This window comes from Nipponia nippon, unplaced genomic scaffold (genome assembly GCF_047370975.1).
Source record: "Nipponia nippon isolate SJK-2023a ecotype South Korea unplaced genomic scaffold, ASM4737097v1 scaffold_3, whole genome shotgun sequence".
NCBI lineage: Eukaryota > Metazoa > Chordata > Aves > Pelecaniformes > Threskiornithidae > Nipponia > Nipponia nippon.
The window spans coordinates 52,026,125-52,050,634 of record NW_028262347.1 but is presented as its reverse complement, the minus strand read 5'-3'; the positions used below and the strand labels follow the sequence as shown (position 1 = coordinate 52,050,634).

The 24,510-nt window shown below is 35.8% G+C and overlaps 1 protein-coding gene across 1 annotated transcript in view; it reads right to left on the bottom strand.

Annotated features, from left to right (window-relative positions):
• The window catches only part of CFAP54 (cilia and flagella associated protein 54), a 119,606-nt gene that overhangs the window by 1,801 nt on the left and 93,295 nt on the right, over positions 1-24,510 (bottom strand). Inside the window, exons 53-68 of the mRNA XM_087765659.1 lie at positions 24,380-24,482; positions 22,793-22,931; positions 21,663-21,820; positions 21,277-21,462; positions 19,864-19,990; positions 18,279-18,434; positions 16,936-17,044; positions 14,297-14,402; positions 13,433-13,528; positions 12,781-12,922; positions 10,477-10,677; positions 9,010-9,218; positions 5,725-5,910; positions 4,257-4,363; positions 3,240-3,429; positions 1,814-1,891 (exon numbers count right to left, since the gene is read on the bottom strand). Of these exons, the coding sequence (XP_087621785.1) occupies positions 1,814-1,891; positions 3,240-3,429; positions 4,257-4,363; positions 5,725-5,910; positions 9,010-9,218; positions 10,477-10,677; positions 12,781-12,922; positions 13,433-13,528; positions 14,297-14,402; positions 16,936-17,044; positions 18,279-18,434; positions 19,864-19,990; positions 21,277-21,462; positions 21,663-21,820; positions 22,793-22,931; positions 24,380-24,482 (2,293 nt within the window). The remainder of the gene's footprint in view (positions 1-1,813; positions 1,892-3,239; positions 3,430-4,256; positions 4,364-5,724; positions 5,911-9,009; positions 9,219-10,476; positions 10,678-12,780; positions 12,923-13,432; positions 13,529-14,296; positions 14,403-16,935; positions 17,045-18,278; positions 18,435-19,863; positions 19,991-21,276; positions 21,463-21,662; positions 21,821-22,792; positions 22,932-24,379; positions 24,483-24,510) is intronic.

Here is a 24,510-nt window from a genome sequence, read left to right as displayed (position 1 = left end):
CTACAGCCTCCTTTCAGGTAGTTGTAGAGAGCCATAAGGTCTCCCCTCAGTCTCCTCTTCTCCAGACTAAACAACTCCACTTCCCTCAGCCGCTCCTCATAAGACTTGTGCTCTAGACCCTTCACCGACTTCATTGCCCTTCTTGGGACACGCTCCAGCACCTCGATGTCCTTCTTGTAGTGAGGGGCCCAAAACTGAACACAGTACTCGAGGTGCGGCCTCACCAGTGCCGAGTACAGGGGCACTATCACCTCCCTGGTCCTGCTGGCCACGCTATTCCTGATACAAGCCAGGATGCCATTGGCCCTCTTGGCCACCTGAGCACACTGCTGGCTCATGTTCAGGCGGCTGTCAACCAACACCCCCAGGTCCTTTTCCGCCAGGCAGCTCTCCAGCCACTCCTCCCCCAGCCTGTAGCGTTGCATGGGGTTGTTGTGATCCAAGTGCAGGACCCAGCACTGAGCCTTGTTGAATCTCATGCAGTTGGAAAACATTGTATATGCACGCATGCACAAACATATTTCATTTTCCCAATTTATGATCATATATATATATCAATATTCAGCCATAAAATATGCAGGCATCTCTGCTTATAAAGGCACAAAGAACAAGCAGTGGTCTGCACAGGAAGAAAGCCCTGGTTTCTGGCTAGAGCCAAAGCGCAAAAGACAAGTGCACCACTGCAGCTGCTCTCAAACCTGCTTGTACAACAGATTTTCTCAGTCCCCAGAAGCAGGCAATGTGAAGAGGAGTTCACAAGAATTTAAAACAGGTCCAGGAGGTCCACGTGATTCTAAGGAAGCCCGGCTCTACCTTTCCCTAGGTATCTGTCAAATCTCTCTGCCATGGAAGATATTTCAGTGGGACCGTGAGACTGAGTGATATGAAGGTCTTGGAGTCATTAGAGAGACCTTCAGGACGGATAACAAGGGGTGGCAAGAATGGTGCAATAGGTATAAAAGGGAAGCATGTGCTCCTAGGTAGCAGAGCGCAGGATGCACAGGACAGCATTACAGACTCTCGCTTCTGTAATAGGCTACTAGCCAAACTGTTCCCAGGTAAAACTTGGGACTCTCTTCTGGTAGCAAGAGCTACCTGGCTGGAAAAGAAGAGTACAGTGGATGCCTTATCTATTATCATTCCATTGTGAACAGTTACAGGGAATATATTTGAGGATTAGTAGGGGGGTTGATATGTTATGGTGGATTCCAAAATCTTCCTTGGACTTCCTTGCGCCCTGGCAGGTGTGGTCCTCTCCTGATCCCCCTAGGGTGGCTGAGGAAACTGAACAGTACTGCTGCCCACTACGGGCAAGTTCCCATTGTATCCTCTGGGATACTGACTATAACAGCATGGACAAAAAAATGGCATGCTGTCTCTCGGGACATGTCATGGGCAAGGCAGAGAAAGCTAAAGAAAACAGAAGGAAAGCCTGAATAACTGTAAAAACACAGGGATGGAAGGAAATTGCATTTGGCAATCGCATCATGGAAATTCACTGGAGTCTGTGTAAACAATGACCAGAGAATGCTGGATAAACCTGATGAACCCATTGTGAGTGAAATTCATTTTTAATACATTTTTGTATGTACAAAAAGGTGATCCTAATGAACAATGAACATATTCACAGTTTGTAATCATGCACATTTGTATTATATTTGTAAAGATGAAAAAATAAAACCCAAACAGAAAGCCCAACAATGTATAAGAAAAAAATAGGAAAATACTTAGTGGTATAATCCATGTTTCAGTTTAACTGAACAATTGTTTTGTTTTAGAAAACAGATTTTTACTATTAATGAGAACCACATACCTCAGTTAATGGCAAGGACAGAGCTGGAACAACAGACAGCAGTGCTTTAACTTCAGATAAACACCTTTTAGCCATTTCCTAATGGTATAAAACAAAAAAACCACTAATGTTGTAGTATCAGTCTCCTCTGATAAACAAACAGATGGCTTGGATTTACAACATTTTTCAGAACAATCAAGTTTTAGATTATTCTAGTGCAATTCACAGCAATATAAACCTCAGCTGATGAATATAAATTTTCTACACACAAATAGTTGTGTTTGCTGTACAAACACAAGTGCCCAAACCTTGCAGTTTCTACTGAGGCAAAATTGCCCCTGGCTCAGGTATTAAATCCAGTGAGCAAGCATACTTTTGCTACGTGTTTACTGAAGACATTCTAAACAAACACTCTGACAAGATGATATTTATACATGTATAATGCATGGCATGTTAATCTTAGTATTCTAAACATTGTTTTTCCAATTACTGACATTTATTAATGAAAGTTTGAGCAAAACCCTTCAGGTATTCAGAAACACCCACCAAAGGACAGCTCTGCCTACCCTCCTGAAAGCACTATGATTGGCCAAAACATCATTTGTTCTCCAAGCTGGTCAAAATACAGCCTCGTAATAAAGGCACAGCGCACAATTGTCACTGTTTCGCAGCATCCGTGAGACAAAATGACAGCCTCTACATCATTAATCATTTCATATAATAGATATAAAGAGAATCCTGTCACATGATAAATGTCTCCCACTTTGAAAATAAACGTTTATTTTGCCTTGGCATTTATCAAGCAGCAGTTATGCTGTGGCAACATTCCATTCCAATGACATTATCTCAAACAGACCACATAGAAAATTCTGAAATTATCTCTTTTGTGTGTTTATGTGGGGGGAGTTATTTGGTTGCGGACCATATTCAGCCTTGCTAATAAAAAGAAGAGAGGAAGGTGGCGCAGAGAAAAAGAAAATAAATTCGCTGCCAGTTTTGGTCCTCTCTCAATAACGTTATTAGAAGGTTCTTATTTCAGAAACAATCACTGCCCATTTTGCATTGAAGATGTGTAACTGATTTTTAAAAAGCACTTTTGGGTTGATCACCATGCTAATTTAACTCTATGCCAAGCATTTTCAGATGTAGATTACTAAAAATTAGGCATCAATTTTCAAATCTATGTACCGGAAGATGTAGTCTTTATTTTCAAGTGAAAAGTTGAAGATGTCTGATATTTTTCTAAAGTGACAAGCAATATATAAGGAAAAGAAAAAGTTAAATATTAAATGAAAAGTGAAAATATTTCAACATTTCTTGAAAGGGGTAAGGGAAGTTTCATCTTTTATGTCTTCCTTCCAAGTTACCTGTCATTTATTTCCCCAAAACAGACATCTCAAATGAAAGACTGTCAGACATATTTAAGAGCAGAACTGTTCTCACTTACTTCTGTTTTTTCATCAAGATGCACTTTTGCAACATTCATTATGGGTTTTTTTGAAGGAATTATTTTCAAGGTTTCACTTTGTTCAAGAAAACTTGTAGGTTCTGAAGCTGAAGACAAGCTTTTAGAACTTTGCATCAACATCTCAACTTGCTGCTTCAGATTAGATAATTTCTCCCGTAAAGAAACAATTCTGAAAGAACACAAGTTTTTCATTGTTGATGGTATAAAACAATATTAGTTTTTTCCATGTTATAATTGAACTGACCTAGCTTTTATTACATCTTGATTAGGTTCTACATTTTCTTTCATTTCAAGACTGATCTCCTAATTTTACAAAAAGAAATTATCCATTAAAGAAAATGGAAATAACAGAATGCATTAGCTTTTTGCATTAAAAATGGTAAGAAGAAGCATTTTAAGTATGCCTCTCTATGGAAAGATTTTCTCATCCAACCAGCACAAGGTGGACTGGCAAGCTGGGTGGCAGGGGCTGCAACTCTTCTTGGCCTGTTATTCCTTCCCCTCCACTGCTCAGCAGTTCCAGAAATTCTGGGGCTAGATGAATGACAATGAAGAAGTAATGAAAAATGCCATAGGATCTAAAATGAAGGGTTGAGTCTGGAGCTACAAGTGAGAAAAATTCTTGCATGCTCTGAGTTGTAATATGGGATGGAGAAAGTAGCTGATCCAGTGAGAGAATGGGACTGCTTCTTCTTAGATCTGCTAGCGTTTTCTTATGTTGCTATGCCAGTGTAATATAATTAGCATGTGTTACTCAGTTCTTTAAGAATCAAAACTAAAATGCTAATGTACTGAAAAGGCATATGTTTGCATGAGTTCAACCCTGTGTACAACATCTTACAGTCTTAATAGAGAAACATCTCTGAAAAGCGAAAATGAATGCTTTTAAAGACTTACAGCTCTTTGATATTTTGCACTTTATTTTCTCTCATCCTAAATGGTTGAGTGATCTTTAATATAGCATGAAATAACAGGATAAAGTCAGTAATTATTTACCTAGCCAACGGAATCCACAAGTGGCCTGAAAAAACAGACATTGAACTGAAAATCTTGATGTTGCTAATCTTGATGGGCTTTGTATTATAAGCATAAAGCAGCAAAACCTGTAAAAGAGATGGAATAGGTAAGCTATAATGCAGTATGGTATAGTAGACCTGAGCTAGTTCAGTGATACTAGATTATAATAACGATCAAATACAATGTACTGATGAAGAGGTAGATAACTGACTTTCAAAAAAGGGAGGAGTGTGGCCTCATATGAATTTGTACTATACTCATTTTAAAATATGTTAAAGCAATTTAATTATGGATATAATTTATACGGGTTTGAAAATTAATTATACCATATAGAGTCACCATCAAAATCCCAGTCTTGTCTTGATCCTAGTCAATCAATCCCACTTATGCTCATCTCCAAAGTTCCAACTTCAGGTAGGCTGAACAGAGAGCTTTTACTGAATTTCCAAAGGCCTTATGTAATTAGTTACATTTGCTAAACGGTCTTGTGCATGGCTGTCATCATACTAGTTTTAAATCAATGAAGTGCACATAAATCACCAATCTAATAAAGCTCTATCAATATAAGAGCATAAGAAAATGAAATAGAACATTCTCATCTTGCACTGAATTAATTTGCTATTGTGATTGAAAATATGCTTCCTAGTGGTAGCTGAATATTTTGACTATATGGATAATGTCAAGAATATGGCATTCCTATATTAGTCGTTTTCAAGAGTTGTCTTTGGATCTCTAATGATCTGTAAGGTCATGCTAAAGTAACCTGCAAAACTGTATTGAAAAGTACATTATTTGCACTAACTTCACAGGGCTTCTATCAGCTTACTAATAGAGATGAAAAGTGTCTAGTAGAAATTTTGGCAGTGATCTGTTATGCCAAAAAGTTTGGAGATCATGGATTTCTATTGCAGTAGCAGAAATTTTTACCTACACACTCTTCCCTTGTTTAAAAATAAAGCAAATTCTATGTCCTAGTCTCTTGCTTTCCTGCAACCCTCCAATCTCTCTCAATTTTCATGTTTAGTCTGATTTCTTAGGGAAATGAGGTTTACAAAATCCCATTTTCCCCCTACATGTGTATATTTGCTTTTCCGACAGCCTCTCACCAAACAGTATTGTTTGAATGTATTGGTTAGCTCTAACCAAACTTAACAGAGTGAAGGTATTGAAGACATAAAGGACCTGCAAAAGGCATGAATACAACATGGCCTGGAAGCTCTATATGGTCAACAAAGTCCGTCTTTGGCCTGCCACCAAAAAACTGTCAGGGCATTCTGTTTGTCCTGCATAGCAGGTTTGTGGCAGAGTAAATATATAGCACCCTGCTGTCCAGCTTGCCAGTCAGCATATGTATAACTCAATTAAAACCAGTCATAACACAAATATTCATTGGAAATAAGACTCAATTTGTTCCAATACCTAAGGAACTGCTTTGGTGTAGTTTTACCTTAGTCTCTGTATGGTTTGATGGCTTTGCCAGAGAAGGAATGTACCACTGAATGTTAATTTCCTTATTTGGAGCATTTGCTGCCCTACTTTCCATCTGACTGTCTGTTTCTGCGATGACAGAAACCGGAGAAGCTATTCTCACATGTGACATCTCTGATGTAATTCCAGTAATTTCAAGAGACATCTGAAACACAAAAATTTTAAATTTTATTTTTTCTAGTGTAACATGCAAAATCTCTTATAATCTAGTGTCTGCTAGAATTGGTATAATTTTCACTGCTGCATAAACATATGCTTATTTAGATAAATGGGTAATTTTAAAAGGTGTCTGTTTTACCAAGTTAAGGCTTTTCGAAGTTCATATGATGAGACATTTCTAAAGGTAATGCAAAGGACCTCTTGGCTGACTTAGAGACACCTGCAGTAACAATGATTGTTACATTTGACTTACCTTCCTTATGTCGTTATGTTTTTTTTCTAAAAGATATTATTTGACATGCTGACCATACAAAATTTAGTGCTAAAAAAGTAATTTGTCTGCTATACATATTAATAATTAAAATAGTAATCTGAATGCTAGACTAATGCTTTATTTATGTTTACCTATTTGTTTTCACATTAGCTGTGCAACTAACAAAGGGTGATACCTACTGAAAATTCAGTCACTTAATTTGTGAGGATTTGTCATATATCGTATTTACTAAAATATATATGGAACATTAGCAGGCTGTTCATCACATACAGTTTGACTGTCATTTACCAGGGAAGCAATGGAGGAATACTGTCAACCAACATTCATTCATGAATAAAAGCCTTTTTTAAAATTGTAGAATATTTTATTTAAAGGCTGAACAGTGCCATAGCATTTCTACTTTTTAAAGTGTTATGCAGATCTGCAAAGAACAGAGGAAGCCAAACAGTGGCATTTTGGGGGAACGCTGAAGCTATTTGAAAAGGTTGTTAGTGTCTCCATCATTGATTCCAAAATGTGGACACTGAGAACAGCTGCCTGGGGAGTTAGTTCTTTTTAAATTTTGAATGTTCATTGCTGAAAAAAATTGGAGAATTTTACCCACTTTATTTTCAGAAAATACAGCTCATGACCGATACAGGGAAGTAAATCCAGGTGAGAAGAAGATGGATTTTTCACAGTGACATAATCTTACTTCACAAAGCCAGTTTCCATCCCGCATCAAAATATAGCAGAAGTGAAGATAAAGATGAAGTCATGCATGCTGAATTCATGCATTCCAGCATATGGATATGCCTTCAGTATGGCATGGGGATGATCCATGCCACGTAGGCTCTAAACACTAAGGCAGCAATAACAGTGGCCATAACCCATGGATGCCATGAGGTGTGCATAGATCACCCACCTACTGCAAGGATCTTCTACGTTTGGGATCTTAGACTTTAGTCTTGGGCATGAATCACCCACTATCCTGCTAGCATGGAGAGTGAATAAAATTATGAGAACACACATATATGGAGGTGGGAACAACCTAATTTATGCTGTGCCCCTGAACGAGAGCTCTTAAAAGTCCATTTTACAATATATATTTCTTTCTAAAACATATGGTATGTTTTCTTTTTCACTGAACTGCATCTTTTGTTATTTATATCATATTGAATCTTTTTGAGGAAGGATATTACAACTGCTTTTGTCAAACTGGAGGGTTGCTGGATTACACACATAAATATTTATCTATTCAACTTCCTCAAAAGCCTGAAAACAACAAACTGTCTCAGTTAAGTGTTTCCAATCCTACATACTATCATGGAGGGCAATAAAAAACAAGTATGCAAAATGTAACAGGGCACACAATTTTAATTATAGCCTTAATGTAATTTGGATGCTTTGTTCAGCAGAGCTGAAAAAAACTTCAAGAGTCAAAAACAGAATTACAAAGACACATGTAAGTGAAACAACCTTGTACATAAAAATCATTCCTTCAAAAATTATAGCTATTTGTACTGTTAAAAATCCCAGTATCAAATTACAGTAACATTATTTTAAAATAACTTACACAGCCTTCTGAATAGTTAACGCTTCAAAAAATGTTGTGATAAAAATCAATGAAGCTTAGAATTAAAAAATGTAAGAGCTTTATGCTTGTTAGCTGTCTACGACAGTGAAGCTAACACATGATTATGCAGCTTGCACCTGTCATGAACATGACAGTGAGCTCTGAAGCTTATTATTCTAGGACAGTGTAATACTAATTATGTCAAAAGAAGAGCAGACAGAGTAAAATAATTTTTGATATATGATGGCTGTTATAAATGTCACATAGCATATATTTACAATTTATTCAGTGGCACAGTCAGCTCTTTGTTGGGAAATGAGTAATGATATGCTGTCCAACACTGCAGAAAGTTCACCAACTCTAGAAGAGCTACTCTCACAAAAGTATTTTAATTCATTTTTATAACATAACAAGTTCTCACTCCTCAAGGCTCCCCTGTCTCCATCTAATACTGAACAGAATAGGTAAGAAATAAACCATAGAGAGTAAGCTGCCATTTTAATTTTTTAGTATTAGGATAATTATTGATGTGAGAAGTGGGATGGAGAAACTTTGAAGACAATTATTTTTACATTGAATCTTCAAAGACTTTTACTACTCAGTATTCAATACGTATGCCATGGTCAGCATAGACTCCGAAATTCCAGTTCAAGGTTTCTCTGAGTAATATAGTCTGAGCTGCCTACATTTGAAAGCTCAAATAGGCTGTTCGCAAGCCAGAGACCTGAAAAGATTGATTTTCTAGCCAGCTGATAATCAGTGAAAAAAATTGGCACACAAGGCCTTCAACAAATTTTGAGAAAATATATTTTTTGAAAATCATGTTTTTATTATAGACCGAATTAACAATATAAAGGCTTGTACATACAAATTACAAAGCAAACATCGGGACAATTGTGGTATGAAACATGGAGATCTACAAGATTAAAAGCCTCAGTCCAACCAAATAACACAGCCAACTTAATTAACTAATAATGAAATTTTCTTAAATATCATTCTGCTTCATCTTCTAGGGTCTAAATATACTGGGCATGGGATAGAGATCATTTTTGCAGGAATGAATAATTAACAAATGTAAATATCCTTGTTATGTCCTTCACTGCTTGGCCAGGATTTTGGTTTTGCACTGATCCTCTGCATAATGAATTTCATTCTTCTATAGTGCTCTCAGAAATATCGCCATTGGAACTAGCAAGAATCTGAGTAAAATGCAAGTATAATACATATTTTTGAAACATCAGAAAGAAAATAAGTACCTTTGAAGAATCAGCTGGCCTACCAAGTGGCAATTCTACATCATGTAGCTCTTCTGGGAAATTCTCAAGACAACACATTGAATATTCAAACAAATGTTTTTTAAGAAAGGAGTGCATTTCTGCTATGCGTAGAACAATCCCTGTGTCAAAATCAGAACTAAAGTGTCCATCTCCTGCAGAAAATGATCCACGTCCTGAGTTAGGGGCAGCTTTGAAAAGAGAGTTATATTACATCATCATTTGCCATTAAAAAGTAAAGTTTCTACAGCTACTTAATATTTATAAATTTTGAAAATATAGTAAAATATGTAAATTGATTCAATATCAAATAAATGCATTTCCAACAATTATACTGATTGTCCTTAAATACTACTAGGTTATGCTATTTGTATTGCAATTTTTCACTGGAGATCCGATAATGAAACAAGCTCTGTCTAGACCTTATAAAAGAGCATAAAATGGGAGGTGCAGTTTTGAGGTTTAGGTACTTAAGTTTAAATGTGTAAGCATCAATATGTTCACTAGATGTCTGAGCACCCACTAGAATAAAAGCTTATTTATTCAGTACAGTCCAAAGAAGCTCTAAGAGCTCTTAAGACTCTAATTTAGACAGCTAGTGGCTGATCAGCTGAGTCACTACCTAGGCTCCATCATCGGTAACTACAGCTGAGATATACATGCACATTTCGACACCTACTTGTAGATACCTTACTGTCCTTATAGTTCTGTGGTGAGGTAGAATACTTTCGCTTCATTTGGTGCTGCAAGGAAAAAACCCAACCCTCTCTGAAATTATTATTTTCAGAGTTGCCAGATTTCTCTCTAGGCAGCACCTACATGAACAACCTAGTTCTATTCTCACCTGTCAGGTTATCACTTATATATCCAGCAGCTGGCCATCAGATGTAGATGCATAGTATTAGGGCTCTGAAATTAATGGGTTCTTACTCTGTTTGAAAGGTCCTATCTATTACCATCTTTGGTTTACAGTGAAATAAACCAAGTATGTACGTAACATCTGGGGGTTTGGTCAAAACACATTCAATAATGCTCAGTCTCCCCATTTACACTACACTCAATTCTCACAAACAGGCCCCCAAACTGAACAGGTTTGTTTCTGATGTGACTTGTCTGATGTACCTAGAACTAAAAATAAATGTAGATTATGAATTTTTAAAAAAAACTTCAGATATAGTAAGAGCAATTAAGTTTTGAGGGATGCTTTTCCTGGTGTCATGAAAGCATATGAATAATGATAAAAAAAAAGGTCATATTATCTTCACTTACAACTTCGTAAACTGAACATAAATCTTGATTTCAGTTAAGATTTTTTCACATTTATACAATTTAAAGGAACTCAAAATGAGACTATCTATCTCAGCTGATGGCCTTAGAATCTGACACTCTTGGCCCCCGAGAACAATCTCCACCTATGGCAGTTTTCTAGAAGGAAGAAAAAATTCATACCAAATAGAAGGTTTGTGTTATAAAGTCTTTTTAAATAACTGTGGTAACGAATTAAGTGAACCCAAGTTATTGTCTCTTTCTTCTGGCTGGCCTTTGTGGCAAGATTTTCTGTTCCTTCACTTTGGCTCTGCTTGTCTTGTATGATTTGTTTGTTTTCAGTAGAAGATGCTGTGGGGCTTTCAGAGACAACATTGTATCCTTCTGCAAATCCAATAACAGTTCAACAACACACATTAAGTGAATGGTTGCAATTCAAAATTAATTTCTGCATTGTGTTGGAATTGACTAATCTGTAACTAAAAATGTAACAACTTGTGAACCTGGTTATGTTTTTCATAAGAGGAAAATTCTTTCTATTCTGCTTTAATATGAGTTGAACTAATAAGGAACCTATTTCTTAGATCATGGCCAGGAATCTGACTGGTCCTTGCAAGAGGCTAAAAGGGGTAGAGAGCAAGGTGCACTCTCTCTCTGAATTTAAATATAAAACCATTACTTCTATATGTTGTTCAATAGCAGATATTTACTAAAGGGAAACAACGCTAGCAGTCATCAGTCATAACTACAGGACTTGAACTTCCCAGTTACATTGACCTGAACTCAGAAGAGTTACGTACTCTGAAATGTTTACTGTTAGCTTCAATCCAGTCCCTTTTAGTTATTAAGCATATTATCAATGAAATGTGTTCTTGACTATGGACTAAAAAGATCTTTTTTTTTTTTTTGGTGCTGCCTAGAAGTTATACTTATGCAAAAAGAGGAAAAAAAATATCGGTACAGTTATCACTATATCACTGCTTATATTCAATTTTTTTTCATTGTATTAGTACATGGCTCTCTCAAAAGCCTACACAATTCTTCTGCTCTGTTTCCCACTCCAAATTGAACAAACATTATGTTACAGTAATTCCTAATAGTAAACTTCCAGAAAATAATTGTGTGCTTCTACAAAATCTGAATGTCTCCATTATTTCTGATACTTCACTGTCAATTGTAAAAACAGAATTCAGTTAAAATGGCCACATTGTTTATAGATGAAACTTAAACAATGTGTTTCACTAATGGTTTTACAGAAAATATTTAGTATGCTGTGCCAATCATTTCCATTTCAATTTACCTTTATATATTTTGGCCTACTACTGCTTTTCTACATTTTCTATTCTTCTTTGTAATGCCTAACAGAACTATCAGGAGAAACACCTGCTGCATTTGATAAAAGAAAAAATTATCTGTAATTATAAGCAAATGGGGCTAGTACAAAACAATCAGATTGATGGAAGGTCTTAGCATACAACACTTGTTTTCTTAAACCAATCAAAACATATATGTTTAAACACTGTACAGTAAGTAGACATTGCTCAGCTTTGCCAGCAACTATCAGTCAGAGCAATTCAGTCTTTGTCAGTCACTTGGGATGATTGAAATTAACCCACTGAACCAAAATTTTATCACTAAATTAATGGTCCCCAATTTAAAAATAAATACAGATATTTTGCCTTAGTGTTTATATAACATCTGGCAAGCATTATCCCAGCATTCCTAGTTTCACTGATTTTTTTTTTAAATCAAAAATTTCCATTTCATCAGCTCCATTAGCTGCAAAAGACATGCAGATCTTGGAAATAAACCAGGCAAAGGCAAAGTTCTACCAAGCTAATGGAAGCATCTCTATGGACTGGAAAGACAGTGACATTTTTTTTATTATACTGACTTTGACTTTTAGAATACAGTACCTAGGCAGATAACTTTGCAAGAATTTGGTTTTATTGGATTTGCTGTTTGGCTTTTTTCTGGGGGGGGAGGCGGGCAGGCAGGGAGAGACAAGCTATTCAACACCAACTTGTCTTTGCAAAATCAAAAGAAAAACTGAAAATCTCCAAGGAAAAGCTAATATACCTAGGGGAAAAAAATCTGTTCTAAATCAGTGTTTGAAAAAAAAGCAGTGATGACTGATAGGGGGGCCAAGACCTACTAGAGAAGTGTGGGGAAGTCCTGTGACACAGGTCTATCTGTTTTTCTAACAGTATGGCAGTATGTGCACTCTGTCTTTCTGAGCCACAATATGCAAACAATGCAGTTTTTCTTAACCTATTAAACACATGCACAGGCTGATATTTAAAGATCCATTAGGTCTGCTCAATATTTTGTACTGCTATGCAGGACGAGGATTTGGATTTACTTTCCAAATTTGACTTATAATTTTTCATAAATGAAAATTAGATATTAAATGTATTACTAGATTACATGGCATATATAGTTTATTAGTTATTTAATGTTCTAATATTACTAGGTATAAAGGAATACCAGATAAGAAATCTCTGTATGAAGCAAGAAGATCCATGGAAGCAAATTCTGGGATTTTCTGTTTCACTGCATCCTTCATGCTGTGTTCTTTAACACTCTTCATTCCAATTAAGAGCTGAGAAGCAAGCACAGCTTCACTGACCTAAAAATCATATTTATTTTATTCAGAACCAGTTCACTACAATATTTATACAGATTTTAACATCTGAGAGTAACAAGATGATGACAAAAAATTAATTAACATACTATATTTTTAAAAGTCAGGAAAATATTTCTCTCTGGCATATGGTACATACTATACTTAAACAAATCATTACTGCCGACAGCTTAATTACTACATAAGGGATTTCAAATCAGATATCCTCACCTGGATGCCACTGATGTCTACCCACATGTCAAATACATATCAGGGAGTGTGCTGTTTTATTTGCACTGAATCAAAGTTGAGGTAAACAAAGTCAGATCTGTCCGAGAGAGATTAAATGCACTACTCAGACAGTGTCTATTTTAATTTTGTCAAGTAAGACCCATGCCAGAAATTTCAGGAAACCTTAATTCTTGTCTTGTTTGCATTGTCTTGTTTGCTTGTGTAAGTAGCATAAGATGAAATTACAAAAACCAAAAAATTACCTCTTCAGAATATTGCACCAACCTGTGTAGCTGCTCTTATTGCAATCCAGGCTCGTACTTTGTAGCCTTCTGATTTCCGAGCTTCCTCAGGAGAAGAAGAGAGTTCTCCAGGAGAGGTCTAAAATTATACACCAGTTCATAATTAGGATTCTAAATGTATTATGGTAAAATATATTTGAAAGACAGAAAAAAGTCCTCCTACTTACAGAATTATTGTTTTATTTGCAAGTTGTAAAAATCAGCATTGATTGTAAATCCATGAATTAATTGCTAAAACTGAAAAAAATATCCAGAGCATACTAATGGGCTGCTCCTGTAAAAATTTTCTCAGAGCAGCTCATATTACAGTCACTACTGTATAGAATTTTGCTAGAATTTTCCATTTTCTGGAATCTTAATTACCTCTTTTCTCCTATGTTACACATTACGCTTTGAATCTATGGCTTGTAGCCACTTTAACGTGGTTAAAGCCTTTATATTTCTCATGCTGTCGCTCATATTTGTACTGAAAAATTGAAATGTGGTAAAGTATAAATATTACCACTTAAAAATCAGGTTTGAATGTTACGTTTTCTTTGCAAGGTACAAATTAATTAATACATAATCAGAAATGAAAACACTGTTGGTGCTGTTTCTTCCTATTTTTAACAGAAAAGCATTTTAAATGTTATCATTCAATGCAATAAACATGAGAAATAACATCAAACAAGATAAAATTCTACTGCTGTACTATATGATTTCTTTGTGTGATTTTTCTAGTAGGATTTTCAGTGTCAGTATGATTTATAAGTCACTGTAAGTAATAGTCTGGCAAGGTGCACAATGTTCTAACAGAAATATATTTCCTGCATTGAAGAGGCCACTACCCAAAAGATAGAAAACATACGTTTGATTTGGAAGGCACCTTCTTATCTGTCTGTGACACATCCTCGTTATTTGTGGCAAAATGCAAATATAATAGTGCTATTTCAAGGTATGATCTTCTTATTAACCTGTAAGAAACAACATACAGATCAATCAATGTTACTATCAAAGTAAGCATTACAATGATACAATCTGACTCCTGCATAAGACTAGCCAGACAGCTCACCAAATAAATCATTCATCATCTACTTAAAGTGTATCTTCTTTCAGAAAGCCATGTGATCCTGTTTTAAAGTCTTAGTAAGCCTAAAACATCCCTATGGTATGCTTAACAAATAACACATTGATTTAAGAGCATGTCAAATATAATTTGCATTATGTGCAACAAATATTCCATAAATAAATTGCTAACATTTAGTAAGAAAACTGTAATTCTGCAAGGGAAGTGATCTTTCTGTACAGAATCTGTATGGGTTCCTCTTCCTTCCTCAAGTTAAGGCATATATCCGTTGTCCTGGTTTCCCTGAAACATGGGTGGCTGAATTTGGATATGGGTCTTCAGTCAAACTCTTCCAAGAATCAGCAAAAATACCCACAGTGACCAAAACAGTCTTTCGTTTCCTTATTGGGCTTGGCTGAGGAACCTTCTCAGTTCTGAGTTCTGTACTAGAATACTCTACATCTTCAGACAGACTGTGCTCACCAATTCCTGTTCTCGTCCTCTATTTCCTTGTCCTTTCAGTTATTTTTACAGTAGTATCCTAAACCAGGCAAAAATCCTAGACTCATAGAATCATAGAATGGTTTGGGTTGGAAGGGACCTTTAAAGGTCATCTAGTCCAACCCCCCTGCAATAAGCAGGGACATCTTCAACTAGGTCAGGTTGCTCAGAGCCCCATCCAACCTGACTTTGAATGTTTCCAGGTATGGGGCATCTACAGCCTCTCTGGGCAACCCTTTCCAGTGTTTCACCGCCCTCATTGTAAAAAATGTCTTCCTTATATCTATTCTAAATCTACCTTCTTTTAGTTTAAAACCATTACCCCTTGTCCTATCGCTACAAGCCCTATTAAAAAGTCTGTCCTCATCTTTCTTATAAGCCCCCTTTAAGTACTGAAAGGCTGCAGGTAAGGTCCCCCCGCAGCCTTCTCTTCTCCAGGCTGAACAACCCCAGCTCTTTCAGCCTTTCTTCACAGGGGGCGTGTTCCATCCCTCTGATGATTTTTGTGGCCCTCCTCTGGACCCGCTCCAACAGGTCCGTGTTTTTCCTATACTGAGGACTCCAGAGCTGGATGCAGTGCTCCAGGTGGGATTTTACCAGAGCAGAGTAGAGGGGCATGATTATTCCCCTCGACCTGCTGAAAATCACTATATCTGGAGAACTTCTCCAACGTTTCTATTCCCTATGGGTTTATAACAGTCTTTTTATGCAGGTTCCTCCTGGCTCTGTAGATCTTTCCAGATCTCCCCTATAAATTAGCTTTCCTTAGCATAGCAACAAAACCCGGCTCATGCAGTTACTATTCTGGACACAGTCATATTGCACAGAGTTGGCTATTTGTATACTACAATAAATTCCAGCTTTTGTATGATTTGTGTAAAGCAAAATACAAAAGTCAAAGAGTGCTGTACAGTTCAAGATAGGGCAAACTAAGTGGGAAGATGGCAAGTTCTACATTTAGCTGGTGACAATTTAGGTAACTTTCTAGTCTTGCTAACAAAAAAGGATTTGAGGCATCAAGAAACAACTTTAATTAAACAATCCCATAGATATCAGCGGGCTTGTATAAAGGTGTTCAGGATGTTTAGTTCTCTAAAATAAGAAAGCCAAGGTCCATCGATGTTGATGTACATTCTTTTAGAAAGATGGTAAGCAAATTAAATAAGAGTGTAGCAAATTAAACTTGCAAAACGTCACCACAGTCCGTTTCTGCACTATCTTCCATCATGCTGACGGCTTGTAGAGGTTTATTACTATGGTACTGCTTCTGTGTTCAGAGTTCTGGTTCATTAAGTAACAGAATACCCAAACAAGCAAGGTAAATTGCTGCCTTTACACTGTCTGTAACCAGACATGGCACATTATTCATTAAGACTGGTCAAGAAACTAAAAAAAAACTAAAGTCCAATGTATCAGAGCTGCTTGACAGAATTTATTGGCTGGCTTGGCTCAGCTCTTCAGGCATCTTCATGCTGATAACTAATGCCGAAGTCACTGTCCTGATATCTGTTGCAAACACATTTCCTATGCTCCTTCTGCCTCTGTTCTTCTGACTGTTTCTGGCTGCTAACCTTTTCAAGCTGGATTTCTATTATCTGGAAGGGGGCAGACCACAGCTCATCTTCTGAAATATGAATAAAACCCCTGTTTAATTGATAGCTCTGTTCCTGGTGTTGACAGGGAGGATACAAATTTGGAAACAGAACAGAAAGCTGTAACTTTGTATACTCCAAAATATGCTTTTAAATGTTCTCAGCATTTGTTTTAAATAAGAGAATAAATACACAGTGGCTCTTCTATACTGCAATAGAAGTAAATTCTCCAAAACATAAAAGATGCTTCATAATAGAAGTCCCACACCAGTCCCTCAGAAAACTGTCAAAAAACTATATTCATGTGTGATAAAAATTATTTTTAAAGTTATATAGCTAGTTTCTTACTCAAATTTTTGGTCATGTTGCTGGCTGAGTTTTATAGCTTCCAACAGGGTTTCAACAGCTCGAGATGACTTGTTATTGCCTGCTTCAGTTATCTGGTGTTCTACCTTACCTAAGAAAGAAATATAGAAAGCAGATTTGCAAGATTTTTTTTTTTTTTCTGTAAGACCCAACCTTTTTTTCCCTCCAGGAAAGCTGAACAACATAGTGCATTATCTATTATCTTCCTGATAAGCAAAATCTTTTCCAGTTCGTTTAAAATGTAATGCACAATGCTTGTATAGCAAATTACTTCATAGAGTAGCTAAAATTATCAAACTTTGTAATCATAATGTCTCCTAACATGTAGTGATCCTAACTTTTAGGACTTTTTAAGACTTTTAATGGTCTTTTAAGACCATTGTATGTGGAGGAGTTAATGCACAGGCACAGGCCTGTTCTGTGCTGCACTATGCTGCACATACAGTGTGGCCTTCAGGCCTGTGCTGTGCACATCCCTTAGCCACAGGATAAATATAGCCACGTGGGCTGTAACAGAAGAGCCTGTTGGCAGCATCTTCTCAGTACCAGTGATTACACCACCTGCCCTTTCTGCAAAAGTGCAGCAAGGAGTTCTTATGTGAATATGCTTTTTGTTTGACAGTAGAAATGATCAATAGAATTGTTTTCTTTTAAGAAAATCCTCTAACAGTTCAAAAGAGCAAAATGAGGCAACCTTTCCACAGACAGGATCTGCATGTTGTGTTACACCCTGATTGGAAGCCCATTCAATACTGCACAACTTCGGGTTCTCAGCATCTGAAGGCACATAAGATTATTTACGCTATCCTCTTTTTCTTTATAGTGTTAACTCCAATAAATGGCATTTTAAGAGATACTCAGCATCTGAGTGCCTTTCTGGCTGGTGTCTTAACGAACCAACACCTCCTGGTGCAAAACATAATGCCACTAAAATCCAAACGCATGCAAATACTGTGTAATTCATTAGCTTTGTTAAATCATTTAGAAATGCTTTCTGAGCCTCTCATCTTCTGTAGTTCAGACTGATGCAAAGACGCTAATTAGCTTTCTACAGTGTCCTTAATCTCATTGGCTACACCCTTTGATCCCTGATAACATAGAGGTGGGAAAAGTTCTACAGCAGTTTTGAAATTACTTGTTGTGTAATGCATTCTGAACTATGCTGGTGTGACACTAAACACAGGAGAGAGATCTGCAGCTATACAGGGTGAGAAATATCCAAGTCTGTTCTATTTTTACAGTAAAATGTCTCCTTTTTAAGAGAGGCCACACATGCATAACATTGCCTAGGAAAGCAATCATGATGTACAAACGGTTTTATTTACCTATCTGAAAAAGAAGTTCAGCTTCCATATCTAATTTTTTTGTTGCAGATGCTCTGCAAAGCTTCAATGCTGATTCTAAATGTTTGAGAGCATGTAGCCATTGCAGTGGATCTCCTCTTGCAGGTGTACAAGCTACTTTTTCAGCTAATGTGTGTCCTAAGAAAAAAAAAAAAAGACAATTCTTAGTAAATTACTTAATAGAAAATCAATTTATGCAAAAAGAAGCAACTTCCTTAGAACAAATGTTGTTACATATTTACTGTTACAATCCAATTCTCAAAAATCAGAGTGATTAATGGATATAAATACAGAAGTATAATGTTGTTTCACTACTTTATGATGCCATTGAGGTTTACCTAGGCCATCCAAAAGCTCAGGCTACAAAAATCAACCCTTTCACAAACTATGTGGAAAGACTAGCAGTAAGCCACTTCATAACTTTATTTCACCTGGCAGTTGTAGGCAAAACCTAAACCTCTCTGAGCATTTCCAAATTCTGAAATTCCTTTTGTACTAACCAGTTCTAAAGGCTTCTTTGATGTATTGCATACCTCTTATACTGTACTCCCCAATATTCATCTGTATTCATAGGCTCTTCCTAAAAACATGGATTCAGAAACAGGAACTGATCAAATATGGGCATTACTATGAGTGAGTCTGGGCATGCCTGCACTGACAAGCAGTAAAGCACAATAAGAGTGGATCTCTAGAGCAAACCGGCTGGTGTTGAAGACCTGACAGTCATAGCAGATGCATTTCAGAGTGTTTACTTTGGACCACCTCTCTTCTAGCCCTAAGGACTGAGTACAAAGTAGTGGTTGGGGTGCACCGATGTGCTCCTGCAGCACATCATCTTGAAAAAGAATCTAGAACACTTTGAGGCTGCTCCACAATGCAAACCAAAGTGCAGTAAGTGATTTCTGGATTTTCTAGTCCATTGTAAGTCAGATGTACACCAAATTAAGTTTAGCAGAAGGAACATGGAGACAATATCCCTTTCCCTACGTTTCCTATACAGCAACAGATCTCTCTCAGACAGATCTTAAAGGTCATCTTCTGTTACTATTCCACATATTTCCAAGTTTCTATATAAAGAAAATTTATCAAGAAAAGTTGTTAAATTAAAGGGTGACAACAATGACACTATTTATTTTATTGGAATAGAGAATTATCACTATTATCCCATATGATTTGATATCATTAGTTAGTTCCTATATAACTACTTCCAGAGAGATGGAACATATACAGGAAGTTTTCACAGAATGAATGCTTTGTACAGAAGCTGGAAAAAAAGTATTGTTAACTGCTATTTAAAAAATTGAAGTTCCCATTAGTTTCATCAAGCTATAACATTAATATTTAAGCCTTTGTTGATTATAGTTCCCATAAGAATTGTACCTTGCTTATACACATTACATGGAGCCAAACAGGCATCTATTGTTGGTTTTCAAAATATTTTATTTGTATATGAAAAAAATTGATTTACTACATTTGCTTCTGATGCATTGGTTTATCTGCTGTTGCATAAAATACAAATGAAAATGAATGAAAAATGAAAAATAATAATGGTTTGGATTTTTCTTACCGATTCTCATTTTGACTTGGGCTAGCAAGTTGATATGTGGCAAGTAGATATTTTTTGTAGGTAGGACCAGGCAAGTCAATGTACTGTCTTCTATTTGCCGTTCAATGGGTTCTCCACAAACAAAAATCTATTAAAAGAATATGCTTTGTAAAATCAACTTGCAGACAGCAAATTAAATAGTAGGTTGAAAAAGTAAGTTAGGTATTGCAAAACCCTGGAACTCAAATGTGTCTTGTAAAAGAGGACTAGAAAAGGGCTTGATACTCCCAAACTCCTTTACTTCAGTTTGTGATTGTCTTCTTTGCAGAGGAGTTTGGTAGCAAATGTACAATTTCAATGAACTCTTGATCAAATTTATTAATGTTAGGCTTTGGTTTCTAAAAGCAAAATTCCTCAAATCAGTCTTTAAGAAATAGATCTCCCAAGTACCACAAGCCCTAGAAAGAAACTGTAATTTCTACAAAGAAATCTGACATCCAACAAAGGCCAGAAAAGAAAAAGAAAATAACATGTATGGACCAGTTAAACTTTTCATTCATGGAAAAAAGGTGATGGGGACATGATGTAAACAGTTAAGTTTCTTGAAGGCTAGCAATTCTCACAAGCAGAAGTCTGAGTCTGAAGTGATTCATATGATTCTTTATTACTTGGGAGAACAAATATTTCAATTGATTAAACTTCTGTATTAGGAAATATGAGGGAGTAATTTGATCCAAAAGCTTTTCTTTATAAACTGTACCAAGAACAGGTAGAGACTGCAGAAATGCATATCTATTTTTGGATCACCAAATAGGTAAATGGTTTATTACTATACATTAGTCTCACAGGTTTCATGTCTTTAGATTTATTTTTTTTAATTGCCTATTTAAATTTTTACCTGGAAATGATTTCTTGATACTGATTTTAACAATCTGTCAATCTGAAACATCATAAGCAATATGCTACTTTATGTAGATTTTCTAATTCAAAATATTCTAACTTAAGATAAAAAGCTAAATTCTTAAACTTGGGTGCTCAAGAGTTAGTTAGAAATTTAATGAGATGTACATCCTCCCCGAGGTGCTGAGTACAAACATATCTCTCAGTTCAAATGAGAAAAGTGAGTGTTCTGCATCTCTTTAAAAGTCAAACTACCTATTTCAGTTTTCACATATGTACATTTTGCAAGTATTCACAATTTTTAAATTGTATGAAAATACCACACTACATACATGAGTATGCATGATGAGTATGCATAAATAAGTTTGGTAAGATTAATTACTTCTTTACACTATGTAATCTAGGGAAAAATTGAAGTGATCAGTTAATAGGAATAGCCCTTTTTAATAAATTGTTAAAATAGCTTCCAGAATAGATAATTAAGATTGTTAGAAGGATTTGCAAATGCTGTCTAAATCACCAACATGTACTCACTGCTTTAATGGTAAGGTCATGTGCCAAAATTAGTAAGTTTAATGGTTCCACTGTAGAAGAGCAATGTTCTGTATCCTCTGCTGTTTGCAGTGTTAGTATGTCTGCCAGCAGAAGCATACTTTTCACAAGAGTCAAAGAAGCTGCAGGGGAAATAAATGTATCCTCTTGGAGTAAACTGATGATATTCTGTTTGGACATAGAAAACATAAACCAAAGTAGTTACTGCTTTTGCTGTCTATTTATGAGGATAAATCACACAAAGTGAAAAAAAAAAAATATCTATTTTAGCAGCACTATGTCAACTTATTTAATGCTAGCTTCAGCTGTTCTGACTACATGAAAAATGCATCAAAGAAAAGTGAACAGTTTCTCCTTTGTGCTCAAACCTGAAAAAGAAGTTTAATGCCTGCCACGGGATGTTTTTCTTGCAGGTCAAGAATAGCAGCTTGCATCATCATTTCAGCCTGAGTCTCAATATCACCAAAGGCTTCTGCCTCTAGTATTACTTCTTTTATCACACTTCGGCGTTCAGCCACATCATTTTCTAAAAGAAGAGAATATATGAATAGTAAAAATACAATAGAAAAGAATTTACGGTATTTTCTACCATTCTGAAGAAGTTAATTCCACACTAAAATGTTATAGAAAATCTGACATTATAGATTCCACATTTACCATTTCATTGATTCTGTGCCAAATTTACTTTAAAAAGAAAGAAAAACCACTTAGTTTTTAAACTGCACTTGGTTTAAGTTTATCCAAATATATTCTTTATATGTAAGCCACCAGCACACATAATTAGATTTATTTATGACCAGAGGTCTTTCTCACCCATAAAACATATTCTACATAGTCAAAAATCTGACCTTAGTTATCATTCCAAAATAGTAACAGCCTTCATGGGAATTATCCAGAAGAGATTAAATAAGAGTTTGGCTACAGACCTAGACTGTGATTTTGATACTTAAGTGAGCATCAGAGTTTATACTCTGTTCAAAGAACTAAGGAATGAAAAACACTTCATTCATAATCAAACTGCAATAGATGTATTTTGTAGTATCTCACTTAAATTCTTTAAAAAAAATAATCTGGAACATTTTTAGGAGATATATAGGAACATTTCATTTATTGGAGATATAAAAAGTGAAAAAAAACTTCTGAGACCTTTAAAACTAGAAGTACACAGCAACAGTGTTTTTTTAAAACAGGCATACCTATTTAACTTAATTACACTACAACATTTGAAACTTTTTCACACACAAGTAATTTATCAAAAGATAATGATGATTAAATGAACATTAATGTAATGCTTTCTGTCTACATGCTCTAGGGAAAGATGGTACTCAGAAATGCATTTTCCTTTTTACATTGGATGAATTTAATACAAATAATTGCTCAGTAATAATACAGCCCCAGAATTAATGTTAATACTTTTTTACTTATGAATAAGAATAGTGTCTGAATAGGCTCACTTGCCCATTGCACTCCAAAAGTCTAAACCAAAAAAGGGTAATACCTTCCATATCACCAACACCATGGATCTGTGTTACTAGTGCAGTCACTAACATTGTGCGACACCTTAGCCACAGACGTACGCTCGTATGATCTTGTGCTGTTATACTGTGAGGCAGTCGAACATCTTCAACATGAGCGTCCTAATAATTTCCAAAAGCAAGAGAAATGTTACTTTCCGAGTCAACTACTTTACTACAAACAAAGCAACAGGGCAGCATCAGTCTAAAATAAATCAAATACAAATATATTACAAATAATTACATAATTATAACCAGAAGTTAATTTGAAAGGTAGGCACATATTTTTTTAACAACAGGAGTCCAGTTATTATTTAACTTTTGATCTATAGGAAAAAAAAACAATTGTAACAAATGGAAATTAAACCAGCTTTTATGGGAGAGTCCATAAATATATCCATATACTGTATGTGTCATGAAGAATAATTTTAACAGTTTGGACTTTATTCCTCTCAAACAGGAACATTACACAAAACTCTAAGGCACATAACAGTCTAATTGTAGAGCAGGATCAATATCAAGTTCTGGTACCTCACTAGTAACTAAAAAGAAATTTTTAATTTTTGATTTCTAGTTTTTAGTGTTTCTGGTGATTAGAAACAAATATTAGTGTAATATAGTACTGGAAGTGTTTGGGAGAATTCTCAGCTCAACTCCCTGTGCCATCTTCATGTATTGTAAACAGTCTTTCTATTACTAAAATTCTATAGTCCATATTCTAAAGATTTGTTCTAGCAAGCAATAAATGAACACTGCACCACCTGTGTTTTACTTACACAAAAAATCATCATGAATGACTTGCATTGATGCAATTGAGGAAAAAAATAGCCATAACTCAGTTACAGGCTACAGGGCAGTCCTCAGAAGATGTAGGAGCAAGTGCAGAAAGACAGAAGACCTTGATATGCAACACAGACAGAGAAAAATTACACTGCATGCGACAAAGTCCAGTCTTGTTATGCATGTTACAAAATCTGGCCTCACTGCTCAATTGCTCTGTCCATGTGAGTCAGTTTGACTTGCTGTGTGCTCGAGAGTGACTGTGTGGTGTATAACCAATAGGTCTTGTACAGTGGCTTTCCAAAGGATAGGTTAGTATCCCTGTGTGTTAGACAACAGGAGTCAGCTGAAATCTTGCTAAATTTGGAACACAGCAATGACGTGAACTGGTCTGTTTGGCTCTTTAAAAGAGGATACCCTGGAGTAGGTTTTCAATCAAAAAAACCTAAAATACCTTAACTGAATAAAAGATTTTCACCTGATAGCTATTTTTTCGACTTTGTTTGTTTGGGTTTTTTTAAACAAAAGGAGAATTTTTGATGCTGGCATTTGAGAGTATACAAATAAAAACTGTAACTCCTAACCACATACAAATTGAAATGATGATTATAGATATATTGAATATACTATAGGCAAGCAGGTAACTGAAGCATGCCATACATCATTTTTTCCCCAGGTAACCATGTTATACGGATGACTGCTATGTTCTAGTATTCTGAAAATTACTCAACACTTAATACAACACTTCACATACTAAGAAACAACAGTTTAAAGCAAATACCCACACATACCGAACACTCCCTTTCATCCTTTTCTTCTAGAAAATGTGTCACCTCCATCCTAAAAATTTTTGCATCTTGGAGAAGTCGAATTGCAGAGAAAGCCAAAGCAACACTGTGGTACAGAACAATATTATTAAAAA